The sequence below is a fragment of the Physeter macrocephalus genome, unplaced genomic scaffold (genome assembly GCF_002837175.3).
Source record: "Physeter macrocephalus isolate SW-GA unplaced genomic scaffold, ASM283717v5 random_113, whole genome shotgun sequence".
In the NCBI taxonomy this organism is placed as follows: Eukaryota; Metazoa; Chordata; class Mammalia; order Artiodactyla; family Physeteridae; genus Physeter; species Physeter macrocephalus.
The window spans coordinates 46,788-61,236 of record NW_021145399.1 but is presented as its reverse complement, the minus strand read 5'-3'; the positions used below and the strand labels follow the sequence as shown (position 1 = coordinate 61,236).

The window sequence follows — 14,449 nt, the reverse complement described above, 5'->3', positions numbered from 1 at the left end:
GTTAATGTATAAAGACTTCACAAACGAATGCGAAAGTGATGAACCACCTTACAAATACCTCAGGGCACAGTGAGGCGATTCATAAAGAAAACACCAACACACACAGGAGACTTGGGACAGAGTGAGTGCAGAGCATGGGGTCCTGAGAGCAGGGCCCAGGCAGGCGAGCAGACAAGCGCAGGGCTGGCCTGCGGCACACTCTGAGCGTGTAACTGCAGCCTTCTTGGAGGAACTTTGGCAGACCACACGAAACCCTTGAAATATATGTTATCCTTTGACAAAACAACGTTTGGAATGGTTTGCTTGGAATGAATGTCTCAAGTAACTCAGCACACACATGGAGTGAGCTCCTGGATGAGACACAAAGCACTTCTGGTAAGTGCCAGATGCTGGGACAAACACGTGTTGGGCTGAGGACAGGTCAGTAAATGATGCCTAGGACAGAGAAGACTCCACAGTCCCCCCAGAGAGCGCTGGTCCCCTCCACAGCCATGACGCCGCAGCTGCCTGCATGCTCTCTCCTCCCTGCCGCAGCCAACTGTCAACTCTTCCAACTCCTCAGTACTGAGCCCACAACCACCCTTCATGCCAGGAACCCACCCTGCTGCCCCTCCGCCTGGGCAGCTGCCTAAGAGCAGTGTTCCCTGGGGTCTCCAAGACCCTCTTTGTCCGTTGAACAGTCTCGGCTTCTCTCCTCTACTTCCAAGGCTTTAATTTGGGGTTTGTGGGCAGATAACCGTGAAAAGGCACTCTAGGCACTCTTGGTCCGTACCTCTCGACCTCCTTCCGGTCCCACCGCATCAAACTTCAAACACAGGCACCTGAACTCACCCCACCCACCCCCTGCTCTCACCACTACTCATCAAGGTTTACAACTCCAGCACCCACCACTCACCCAAACCAGAGACCCAGTTCCATCCTGGCCTCCCTGGGACCATGCAAGGCCCATGGAGCTCTTGGCTCCAGGACACCCTCTCCATCCCTAAACGCCATGGGGAGCAGACACATGTCACCTGGACTGTGGCACCAGCCTTCTCACTGGCCACCGGACTCTGTACCCAGAAAGAATCTTCCACACCAGGGAGCTCCCTCCCCACGGCCTGGCCTTCAGCTCCTCCAGCCGCACCTCACACTGGACAGTAGGTCCCACCGCACATCTCTCTCCTGCTGCCCCTCCTGGATCGGCCCTGGCATTTGACACTCATGTTGCTGCAAAAGCCTCCTGCCTCCAGACCCCTCTTCACGCCACATCCAGCAAGATCGTTCCAGAATCACCTTCCATTTTTCTTTCTTTGGCTTCTCACTGCCCACCACCCCCATCACATGCACACTCCAGCTAGACTGAGCCTGGGCCCCCTAGATGCACCATGCCCTCTGGACGTGTGGCCCCCAGATGGGCTTCCTCCCCACCTGGCTAACTTCCACGCTGCACTGGACACCTCAACAGCCACCAACAGACCACCTGGGAAGAGAGGACGACTGTGACTTGCTCATCACTGTAGCCCCGGGGTCTGGCGAGGGACCCGGCACCCTATCCACAGCTGGACTGAGTGCAGAGGCTGCGGTTCCAGAGGCAAGGCCTTGTCAACGTCCAGTGTCCATGCATGCACGCGGGTGCTGGAAGGACAGGTGAAGGCGGGTGTTGGGGTGTCTATTTTCTGATTAACCTGTAATGCAGGATTTCCCATAATAAATATACATTTGATTTCACACTAATAAAATGTTCTGAGTTAATACTTAGAAGGCTTGCACTCCTGATGCACATGGAACCATCCACCTCACTGTTCTGCTGCCCGTCCCCAAGCATCCCCTCGCCGGCTGCCTAGATCCTCGCTCCAAAACCCTCCTCTGTGTGCACCTCTCCCCACCTTTACAGGAGATGCTCCCTGGCCATTCTTTCACTGGCTGCACGGGACTTCCTAGGACAGACAGATCAGAGCTGTAGACAAGGGTGGACCCTCAAGCTTTCCACCCCCATCTCCTGTGTAAACACACATACAAATGTGTATACGTACAGGCATCAACATCTACAAGTGTGCCTTAAAAAAAAAGTTAATTGAGATTTTACTGTATATAGACACATTTTTAACTTTACATCATGAGTTTTATCCCATATCAAGTAATTTTCAAACACACACCTTTAGTGATCACAGACTATCCCACCATATAGATGTATTGTAATTTAATGCCCCTGTTATTAGACTTTTAGATTGCTTTAAGTTTTTGTTACCACAGATAACACCATGATGAACAGCCTTAGACAAATATGGGTATGTGTCCTGTTTACAAGGTATATTTTAAATCCAACCCCAAAGCCCACAGGAGGACTAAAAGGATTATTTAAATGTTTGCTTTCATAGGTCTCTTGCTCAAACTGATTATTTTCCTGAAACGTATGAGAAATGAGTGCCTCAAATCCTACAGGGCTATAAACAATCATGGGAAGCCCTTCTAGCCTGCTCTCACTAACAGGCAAGTGAGCGACCTAAGAAAAGAGCAGCATGATTAAGGAAATAACATGTGTTCCACGACAAAAGGGAGTTCTCTTCTTTTTTTAAAAAAAAATTTCATTTTATTTTTGGCTGTGTTGGGTCTTCATTTCTGTGCAAGGGCTTTCTCTAGTTGTGGCAAGCAGGGGCCACTCTTCATCGCAGTGCGCCAGGCCTCTCACTATCGCGGCCTCTCTTGTTGCGGAGCACAGGCTCCAGACGCGCAGGCCCAGTAGCGGTGGCTCACGGGCATAGCTGCTCCGCGGCATGTGGGATCTTCCCAGACCAGGGCTCGAACCCATGTCCCCTGCATTGGCAGGCAGATTCTCAACCACTGCGCCACCAGGGAAGCCCGGGAGCTCTCTTCTTAAGGGCAAGAAACTTACAAGACATGGAAATAAGAAGCAAATTTCCAACCTGATAAAGGGTACTACAAAAAAACCCACAGCAAATTCATAGTTAATGATGAAATCCCGAAAGCACATCCTTTACAATTAAAAACCAGACAAAAGTGCTGATCACTGGACATTGTTCCAGAAGCCCTAGCCAGCACGAGGAGTGAAAATGAAGGGAAGGGAGAAAAAGAACTGTCACTTCTGGATAATACACTCATCTGTGTAGAGAACCCAGAACACACATACAAATTAGAGGAACAAGTAACAGATAGATGAACTGCCAAATGGTAGCTTTTATAATATGTAGAAACTATAAAGTACCTAGGAACAATCTAACAAACGATGGATGACTTTCAAGGAGAAAAATCCTAACTTTTCTGAGAGAGGTCAAAGAACAAGAAACAAAGGGCAGCATCACACACACTTCGGGGAGTGGGGTGGGGTGGGGTGGGCGTGACCTATTTGTTTTGTGCAACCTGCAGGCAAGTCTCCATGAAGGAGTGGAGGGTCAGGAACAGTCAGAGCTCGGGAAGAAAAGCAGGGAAGGGCTGTGATGGATCAGGGACGAAGAGTAAAGTTACAGTGACTCGGACAGTGTGACGTTGGTGCTGGCTGAGGAATACCGGCCAGTGGACAGAAGGGAGGACAGAGACACAGCCATGATCACAGAGACGACTGGTAATGGAAAGGCACCACAGATCAACAGAGAAAGAAGAGGGTTTTTCCCAATAAATGGTGTTCAGACAGTATATGACTAAAAAAAATTAAGAAGGAAACTGGGCCCCTATCTCACACCACCCATCTGAAATAATCCCAGGTGGAAGAAGAACCCAAAACCATCAACCTTAGAGAAGACAAGATAACAGACTCTGTGATTCAAAATGCCAACCATAAAGACAAGATTCAGAAAGCTGACCACATGGAAACGTAAACCTTCTGCCTCAATGACACCATGGGAGTGGAGAGGCAGAGGTGTCACACCCCTGACTGACAGGGTTAGAGGCAGGGAGAAAAAGACTGAACCACCCACGGAAGAAGAGGAAACAGACACAACAAGCACGTCACAGGAGACAGGACGAGCCAACAAACGAAGAAAAAGGAGCCTGGCCTCACTTATGATCAGGACAGCAGTTACAGCTCAAGGAACTGCCCCACGGGTGTCTGAGTTGGGAGTGGGACTCGGGCCCAAGGCTGAGGAGCGTGGTGGTTCGCGCAGCATTCTGCTCGCAGTGGGCACATGCCGAGGTGACATGATGGCCACATGCAGGCAGGTCTCAGGCCACGCCGGGGTTAAGTGAACATGGCCCACCTCCAAGGACAGAAGAACACAGTTTTGGGTCTACAGTGTGCAGCAACATATAAAACTCACAACACCTGCTTTAGGAAAACACACAAAGGAGGTAAAACTAGAAGAAAAGCAAGAAAGTCATAGTGCACCCCCGAAGGTAGTGCTCCCTCTGGAGCGGGGAGAAAAGGAGACAGAAGCAGAGAGAAGGATCCAGCAGCTTCAGAGGCCACAGGAACGTTCTGGTCCTTAACTCTGTGGTAGAGACTTGGGATTGGTATTTCTGCTTTTTTTATTCCTTAAACATGCTTTATAAATAATCTTTCATATCTACTCAATATTTAATTTTTAAAATTTATTTATTTATTTATTTTTGGCTGTGTTGGTTCTTCGTCGCTGTGTGTGGGCTTTCTCTAGTTGCGGCGAGCAGCGGCTACTCTTTGTTGTGGTGCGCAGGCTTCTCACTGCAGTGGTTTCTCTTATTGCGGAGCATGGACCCTAGGCGTGCAGGCTTCAGTAGTTGTGGCACGCAGGCTCAGCAGTTGTGGTTCACAGGCTCTAGAGCGCAGGCTCAGTAGTTGTGGCACATGGGCTTAGTTGCTCCGTGGCATGTGGGATCTTTCTGGACCAGGGCTCAAACCCTGGTCCCCTGCATTGGCAGGCAGATTCTTAACCACTGTGCCACCAGGGAAGTCCCTATATTTAATTTTTAAAACTCTGAAAAGAGAAAGAAATGGCAGCCTAATGACCCTGGAGCAATGTATTCATGCATACTGAGAGCACCGGGGCTGCACAAGCTTCTGTGGCTAAAGGGGAGGGGCTCTCCACAAGGACAACAGGCCCCGTTACGGCCCCCAGACCAGTGAGCTGTGCCAAAAGGCTCAGGACGGCAGCCAGCAGGACCACCAGGTCTCAGGGTCTAAAAATGAGTCAAAATTCTGCATTCCGAAACAGTGCCATACAAATGCATCTTATAAGATAGAAACTTTTGACGGAAAGACTGAACCCTCACATTGGTTCCCAGCGTGGTGTGACCTGATGTGTGAATGTTTAATAATGGTTTAAAACTAATGATTCTTCAAAGTACCTGATGCCTACACAGGATTTGTGTAAGGGTGAGATCTGTGTTATCAAGCCAAGTAATTGCTATTAAACACCACAGGAGGGAAGAGACAATGGGAGTTCCTAAACAAGGCTCTTTGGAAATATTTTCTTTCAAGAATGATATGGAGAACCCCTTCCCAGGGCTCCTTACTGTCCTCAAATCTGAGGGGTCATCTAAGCAAGTTGTCACAGGCCAGCCTCACTTTGTCCCTCCACTGCCATGACCTGAAAGGAGCAGATACAACAGCAAGGCCTGCCTGCTGCAGAGGAAAGACAGACTGCTCGCTACCTGCTGGCCCGGCCTTCCTGGCTCAGTGACAGTCCCCGCCCCTGCAGCCCTCGGACCACGCAGCAGCGCTGATTCAGAAGCCGATTGAAGACCTTCATTCCAAAGAGCTGAGGAGGAGACCAGGAGCAGGGACAAGACTCTCAGGCACTTGTGCCCTTCCTTTGCACATCACCCGCTGCCACAGACGCCCACAGCATGGACAAGCCAGCTCCAGACGGGGTCTCGGCCCCACTTCTGATCCCTGAAGAGGTGAAGTCTTTGTCACAGTCAGGTAGTCTCTGGTCTCCAAATCACCACCAAGACGAGGCCCCGGAGCCCCTCAGCTTCTAGGTGCTCTCCCGGGTGTCTAATGCATCCCGCAGGTAGTAAGCTGCGCCCGTACCACTGAATGCTATTCGGCAATGAAAAGAATGAAGTACTGCAGGCTGCAGGCATGGAGGAACCTTGAGACATTACGGTAAGTGGTGAAAAGTCAGTCACAAAAGACCACACACTGTAGGGTTCCATCAGGGAAACCTCAGAGAAAGCAGATCAGCGGTTGCCAGGAGTTGGGAGGATTGGGGCGTAACTGCTAAAGGATGTAGGGCTTCTTTTTGGGGGACAAAAATGTTCTAAAATTAGATTGTGGTGATGGCTACACAACCCTGTGAACATCCTAAGAGCCCCTGAGACGGGCACATTAAATGAGTGAATTGTGTGGTATGTGAATTGCATCTCAATAAAACTGTTTAAAAATGCAGACTTAGGGACTTCCCTGGTCCAGTGGCTAAGACTCCGTGCTCCCAATGAAGGGGGTCTGGGTTTGATCCCTGGTCAGGGAACTAGATCCCACATGCTGCAACTAAAAGATCCCACATGCCGCAACGAAAATCCCGCATGTGGCAACGAAGATCCCACATGCGGCAACTAAGACCTGGTGCAGCCGCCAAATAAATAAATATTTTTAAGAAAGAATTTTTAAAAATTAAACTAAATAAAATTTTTAAAAAATAATAAATAAAAATGCAGACTTTCTGGAACAATAAAAACAACAATGACTAGACTTTCACACGCTGATATAAAAAATTGCTGAAAGATATCAAATCATTTTAAAGAAATTAGATCATCACTCTTTCTGGGTTTTCATTGCTTGCCTATTTTATTTCCAGGCCCCTTCTGCCAGCAGGTCTTTGTGGCCTAAATGCAGTGAGATTGTGAGCAGACCTGTCAACCTAGAACTTCTTACACAGTGTGAAAATATCCTTCAGAAATGGAGAACATCGTACTTCTCAGACACACAAAAGCAGCCGGGAATACAAGAAATATTAAAGGGGTCCTCCAGACAGAGCGGTGCCAGATGGAAACCAGTCTGCCCAGGATGGGGAACAGGCAGGTTGCCTGCCTGTGACCAGAGCAACTCCCATGAGGAGGATGGGAGCCGTGTTGCTAATTCCCAGGGAAGCACCCAACTCCCACTTGTTCAAACCAGATCACAGTTTTCAAAAAAATCGTTTTTATAGCTTTCACAGGAAACAAAGGTTTAGAAATGGACAACTGCTCGTCTAAGCGGTTAACCTATACTTGGGTCTCCTCAGGAGAGTCTAACTTCTGCCAAGGAGCTCCAACCTTCACTCCTGCTGAGGCCCTGTTAGGCACCATTTCTCCTTTTCAGAAACTGAAACAGTCTGTGTTGCAGTGGTTTCACTTGTATTATGTACCCCTAAACCCAGTGCGTGTCACCCCCACTTCTGCTTATAAGCCCTAACACCACAGAAGCCTGCCTGAGTAGCTAACAAAGGCCCTGGAAATACCACAGAGTCCCTTATCCACAAACTAGGCTCTAGACGACCATGGCTGACCAACAGCTCCCATGGCCAGAATGCACCAAAATTAGCAACGTCCAGAACAGGTCAGCGTCCGCGCTGCTCTCCATCCACTTCTCTTTCGGTACCATTGCATTTTTACCTTATAAAACACATCAGGCACGTACTGCTCGCTGCTGGACTCCTTGGCGTAGCCGAGCTCAGGGGCGTCCTTGCAGGGCAGCAGGCACTCATCTCGGACCAGCGCCATGCACTGATTGGACACCTGGTACCCTTCAAAGTGCACCTGGTTGTCGGGGCCACCTGCAAGAGAGAGACCTTCAGCGAGAATCCTCCAAAGGACATTCAAAACAAGTGTCATCCTTTACCTTGGACCTGCAGAACCAACTCTCATGAGTGTGTCTTGGGTAAGAATCAAAAATGTTTTTTTTTTTTTTTTTTTTTTTTTTTTAAGAATCAAAAATGTTTGACAGCAGTTTTACGACAGCCTTGGGCACAAGGCCTTGAACACAGGGTGTGCAGATGCCACTGCAGCTCCTCAAACAGGCCCCACCAGCGACACGCTCTCTCAGAATCGGGAAGCAAGACTGTTAAACCTTCTCCAACGCCCACCCAAAAGCATACTTGGGCTCCTGGTTTTTAGTATCACAGAGATGTGAACAACAGACAGAGCCCTGTGTTCCAGCAAATTCTGTTCTTGAGTGAATGCAGGGAGACGAATGGGAGTGGATGGGAGAAGACAGAAACCTTTCCCAGCACAAACAATGTCAGTATCTGCATAGCATGGAGAGCAGCCCTGACCTCAGACACCTGTGCAGCTGGCACATCAAGGAGGTGTGGACCCCACCACAGTGCCTAGGAGGTTGCTCTCCCTGCACCGAGCCCTGCCCTCCACACCTTCCACTCTAACCTCTCTCAGGCCCTGCTCCAAAGAAACCCACAGTAGGGCTTACAGTTTGGGACAAGGGTAAAACCCATCCCAAATGGGTCAGGAGGTCAGGCAGTACTGAGCATGCAGCCATCTTCCTCCCCTGCAGAATCAGGGTCACACTCTGACAATTGTAACAGCCATCATTTTTATGGCTTTGGAGAATTTTAAAAAACCTTCAATATCTCTATCTTAGTTTCTCTGACAAAAACAGAATAAGTTACTGATCAGGGAACAGAAATTTTATCTGTCTGGCTTTCAAACATTTACCAGAAAGCAGATCTGATGGCCAAGCAATCAAAAATGTGAAGGACAGGGCAGAGCCAGCCTCCAAGGGACAAACAGGGGCCTGTGTCTGCTCGACTCTGCACACCAGAGGCCAACAGCAGCTGGCTTCCAAATGCTGCGTCATGCTGGGCTCCAAAGGCCCGGTGGACAGTCAAGCCTAGCATCTTCTCTCTGGCCCTCAACTCACACACTCGTGGGAGGTGGGCAGGACTGGACAATGACCGCTAACTAAGGTCAAGGCAGCAAACACAGGGCATGTGACCGTCTGGTGCAATCCGGGGAATGAACGTCATAGCACAATGAGTGTGCAGTTCACAAGGAGCAGAGGACGTCGGGAAGGAACATGGAGGAGCCACCCTTGGTGTGTGTACTGTAAACCTGTGCTGGTTTTGAGATAGATCTGGCCTGTGAGAACCAGGGCAAAATGGAAAGCAGTATTTGTAAAACGGAAGGTTCTTAAAAAAAGCAAAATCAGTCCACATGGATAGTCTCCAAAGGCAGAGTCACTGACAGGAACCGCAAGCTCCCCATTCCATGTGGAAAAGCAAGAAACCAGGTCCTGAGGGGTTCTCTGAACCTTGCTGGAAACCTGGTACCGTCCCAGAGATGAAGCAGGCCAGGCCAGTTAACTCTCATTCCCTTCCCAAATCAGTCCATCAGGAAGTCCACCGTGTGATGGAAAGGGGCAGTGATAAAGGACAGCTGCTATTGAGTCTGAGACGCAGCCCAGAAAGTAACATGCACAGCTGAGAAATGGGTGCGAGTGTGCCAGGTGACCGAGACACAGACACCAGCATCACGGCAGGGAGTTTAAACTTGGGCTCTGTGATGATTCTCCTTCCACAGGCTCCTTCATGTGCACATGAGCAAACCCCACATGTAATCATCACTCTTTTCCCCTAAAGGTTTCAAGCTAGAGAAGTTCTTAAAAGGGATCCGCAGACACAAGGCCAAATGGTAAGGCCCCCACACCCCAGCCAGCACCTGGGCCTGCAGCATCAGCAGCAGCTGTGGGGAGCTGACAGCAGCGTGACCATGGAAGCACCATGAACCCCGGGACACACCGACCAGTCTCCCGGGAGACGGCCATAAACACACAAGACCGCTCCTTCCTGTCCCATCAGGGTCTTAAGGATGGGACTCGGCAAGGGCATCTCAAACAGCTCCCCAGGGTACCAACATGTCCCTTGTCAAGAACCACTGATGCGGAGGAAGAGAACAATCTGTCTGGAGTCAGAAGATCTCTGACACTTTGGATAACCACCTTCCATCGCTGCCCCCTGGGAAAGGGAGAGGAATTATGAGTCTGAGCATCTCACAGCATTACCAAGAGGGACAAATCAGCACAGATGTGAAAGGACTCTAACTGCAGATCTTATTGTAAGTTAAGTGATTTTCTGCCTTATAGTTCTAAAACCCTAGTAAAGTGCCAATTTCAGAGGCAAAAATTCCAAGGACAATCTATAATTTCCAAATTCCCAACAAGAGGTATGAGTCCATAACTGAAAGTACAGGCAGCCCCCAAGTTGGAAACTATTTATAATTCAAAACATGTACCAGTTCTTTGGGCCCACTGAATAATTCCCCATAGAAACAGTAATTAAAGGGGTTAGGTTACCATGGGAGCCAACAGAAGCCTAAAACAGCAGTTCTCACAAGGGGCAGTTCTGGAAATCTGTGGAGGTGATTTTTGGTTGTCTCAACGAAGGGGGGCAGCGAGGGGCAGGGGCTGCCAGTTTTAGCAGGCTGGAGTCAAAGGCACCAGACGTCCTGCTGTGTCCAGGGAGTCCCACACAATAAAGAACTATTCCACATCTCACATGGCCTTGAAAAGTCCCCCGAACACTCCTGTAGGCAAAACCCCTATTTGTGATGACCTAGGATTAGAATCAATTGTATTTTATACACAGCCACAGAAACAAACACGCCCAGCTTTAACACACGGCGAATCCTCTAGGAGCATGATACCACATAAGCTGAGGAAGGGCTCTGCTTGGCTCAGAGCTCCGTGGAGAGCTGCTGAGTGTCTAGGAACCACGTCGCTGATACCTGTGCAGGCCCCGCCCCACAAGGTTGGCAGCTCCGGCTCCTCCACTGTGCTATCCTCAGCAGGTACCAGTCCCCAAGCACTGGCACGCAGAATGTACTGTCTTATTACATGCTCCTTCACTATTATTTCTCCTTAATGTTATAGTCAGCCTACTACTCTGCTTTCTTTTTTAGAATCAGGTGTGTGGGCAGGTATATTATCTATGAATTTTACTTTCTGGATAGTAAAGAGGTGTCACAAATGTTCTAAAGAGATGGAGTCCAGTCTGATAGGCTTGAGAACCACCAGCCTAAATGCCTGGACCCAGAATCTCAGCCTAAATGAAGGGGGCAGGGGTTTATGTGATGCAGGGAGTAGAAAGAGAATACTTTCCTCCCCTTCATCAAACAGGAAGCTGGCTTGGCAAAATTCTGATTATGTAAAACGTGTCTCTTCTCTGCTCTCCTCCTTGGCTCCTGCTACCCTGAGCGCTCTCATCACGACAGGCCCCCCAGCCCCATCTGCCCCCGTGGAAGGACTCTATGCTACAGAATTACTGCTTCCGCAAATCCCAGTCCAAACTCCCATCCACTTCCTTAAGCATCTGACCCCGTTAATTTATGCTAACATGTGAACAATGCAGCCATGGCCTCTCATGCCCCCAAAGTACATTCATTTCAAAAGGAAGGTGCTGGTCACTCTAAATGGATCTCAAATCAAATGGATCTTAAAAATTCAGACAGTATGAAAGATGTTTTCCTTCCCATGGCAGTGGTAACAGGCTCAGCTGGGATTAATAAGGGATCTAGTTACTTACATGCTTGGGCTGTCTGTAAACTGGTATTTTGAACTAGAGGAAGCATGGTTACCATGAACAAACTGGATTATCATCTCTGTGATGGTAGAACCCGAGTCTTCACAGGATAGAGGTTAGTGTTTACTTTAAAAAACTGACCAAAGAGATTGTTTTTATTAGTTGGTTCTCCAAGTTTCAAATTCCTACTTCTTTTAAAGCGTATGGTCTTATGCCTGGCTTTTCTCTAGGACAGCATCTCAAGTATGTTATAAAAGATTTGGTGGCACTTTTTTACAGGCCACAGTCTTTTATTATTATATATTCATGATGTACATAACATGTAGTATGATGTGCACAACATCTCACACACACACACTCATCACTCCCAAAAAAAGCTTTATGGAAATGGTTTCTTAAAATGACACTCCCACTCATAAATAAAAAAGTAACAGAAACAGTAAATCCCTCTTCTCCTGCACAGCTAGACAGAGTCATCCTTAGTTTATTGGAAAGGGGCAAAGATAGCCCAGAACTCAGATCCAGAACCAAGTGAACTTGGACTGAGGCCAAGAGAATAGACTAGAGGAGGGCTACACTGAGGCCGCAATTCTAGTAGTTTTGTGTGATGCTGAGTAGTTCAAGATTTTTGCCGCAAACCAAAAAGGAAGAATCTTATGTCTCACAGGCCCATTAAGAAAATCTATTGTAGGGCTTCCCTGGTGGCGGAGTGGTTGAGAGTCTGCCTGACGATGCAGGGGACACGGGTTCGTGCCCTGGTCCGGGAAGATCCCGCATGCCGCAGAGCGGCTGGGCCCGTGAGCCATGGCCGCTGAGCCTGCGCGTCCGGAGCCTGCACTCCGCAATGGGAGAGGCCACAACAGTGAGAGGCCCGCGTACCATTAAAAAAAAAAAAAAAAAGAAAATCTATTGTAGGGACTTCCCTGGCAGTCCAGTGGTTAAGACTCCACACTTCCACTGCAGGAGACACGGGTTCAATCCCTGGTCGGGGAACTAAGATCCCACATGCCGCGTGATGCAGCCAAAAAAAAAAAAAAAAAAAAAGACATATTAACAAGGTAGTAATATTTACAATATAAATGCCCCAATTTATACCTGTAGCCACTGCAGTAACAAACTTGGATCCAAAATGTCCATCTGGAGAGAGTCGACATATGTTGGGATGCTTATTTTGAAAGTCTCCTGCAGTGATACATTCTTCTGAACTCAGGAAATAGGTGTCCTAAGAAAAGAGAACCAGCATACCAAGTTTTATAGCATCATGTCAAAATATGCTTCTATTTCTTCTTTAGAAAATATTAAGAACTAAACTATGACACGTCACAAACTACGCTGAAGGAAGTACCTATAATTCCTGACTGTTACCAACTCCTCACAGAAAAACACATGTAACCAGTAACGCCAGAAGCACAGGCAATCCACCTCATGGGCTGACCTCCAAAAAGCAGTGGTTTATAAAGGTAAAGTCTCTCTGATCTCTGAGACAGAATGAACAGACCCAGCCTTAATTGATCAAGAACACTGTGTTGAAAACAACGTGGTCTAAAAGCCAGGGTGAGCTGTGCAGAGACACCGGAGAGTGCAGCCCAGAGCTGGTCCATAACAAGCTCTGGCCGAGCGAGCATCCCTGCCCCATCTCACCTTATTTCGACTATATCGAACTGTACCCTTTCGGGTATCTTCCGAGACAAGGTCTGTAAATATCCAGCCAACCTGCATAAAAGAGAAGAACACCTTCTGAGTCTCTCCCTGAAACAGGTGACGAATGTCTTCTAGCTTCTGCCCAGAGAGGAGACTCGTGCAAACCAGTTCTTTCTTTCTAGGTGAGTCAGCTCCTCAGCTAAGCCACTGTCCACACCAGGGCTCTCAAACTCTACTCGGCTGACACTGTCCGTCCTCCCCCTGGTGCTGCCGGGTGGAGATGAGGGCAAACGAGCACATCTCATTTATTCGTTAGAAAAAGTCTTCTCAGCACCACCTCTGTGCCCTGCACTACGCTAGGTGCAGGGGATCCCCGGGTGGATAAAATTAACCGAACATCAGTGAAAAGGGAATTTACTCTCTAGAGAGGAAGACAGATAACGAGCAAGCAAATAAAGACAATGCCACTTCAGATGCTAGGGCTTTCTCCGTAAGACAGGAAAACATACTCCCCAGAGAATGCACGTAAAATAAAAAAGAATGATAGAACAGAGACTTTGCGCAGCTGCTCCTCTGAGCTCCGGTGTGGGGCTAAGGGAAGCATCTGAGGGTACAGGGATCTGAAACGCCAGTCCCAGGGCTTGGGGCAGGGTCGGCCTCCCTGGCACGTCCTGCTACATCAACAGTGCCCGTCTGTGTGCTCTGTGATCCCTGGCCTTCCTGTGCCCACGAACCTCACAGCTGATTACCATTCCTGAACCAGAACCTGGCTGGGAGGTCTAAGAGTGGGGCTGGAATCCAGGCACACACCCACTTCTGTCCTTCGGAGAAGTGATCTGGTGCTTGGGACCCTCTCTAGCACAACCCTGACATGAAACTCTTCAATTCCATTTCCTGCAGACACGACCAGGCAAATCTGGAGGCTTTCATTTTCTTTAAAAATGCCCAAATGAACAAAACCCCTGAGGAGGATGGCAATGGAGAAAATGAGACTTAAAGGATAAATGTAACTCAGCAGTAAATAAAACAGAACCAAAATCAAGCTGAGATAAATTAGGGCTAAGGAACCAGTGTTTGGAGAAAGGCATTTAAGTAACTTCAAGATTTTCTAATTATGACTATGATGACCAAACATTTATAACAAACATAGGTAAAAAAAATTACACTGATTTCTCTTTTGAACAACGGAAACTTCCAGAATTTAAACCAAAATATGCCCCTAAATCATGATGCTGACTCCTTGTTAGAAACAACAGGACTTTTTTGTTCTTAAAACGATACAGTGACTTTGTTCCACAGCATTCCTGGGTTATAAGGCACATTTCCAGTCTTCCCTGTTTATCTGTAGGGAGTTTATTTCTCACTGTCTAAATTGATTAGGAAAT

At 48.2% G+C, this 14,449-nt stretch overlaps 1 protein-coding gene across 3 annotated transcripts in view; it reads right to left on the bottom strand.

Annotated features, from left to right (window-relative positions):
• The window catches only part of NPLOC4 (NPL4 homolog, ubiquitin recognition factor), a 58,641-nt gene that overhangs the window by 15,139 nt on the left and 29,053 nt on the right, over positions 1 to 14,449 (bottom strand). For all 3 annotated transcript variants that reach the window (XM_007125640.4, XM_024130058.3, XM_028484056.2), the window contains exons 10-12: positions 13,065 to 13,136; positions 12,519 to 12,645; positions 7,507 to 7,667 (exon numbers count right to left, since the gene is read on the bottom strand). In XM_007125640.4, coding sequence (XP_007125702.1) covers positions 7,507 to 7,667; positions 12,519 to 12,645; positions 13,065 to 13,136 — 360 coding nt within the window. The remainder of the gene's footprint in view (positions 1 to 7,506; positions 7,668 to 12,518; positions 12,646 to 13,064; positions 13,137 to 14,449) is intronic.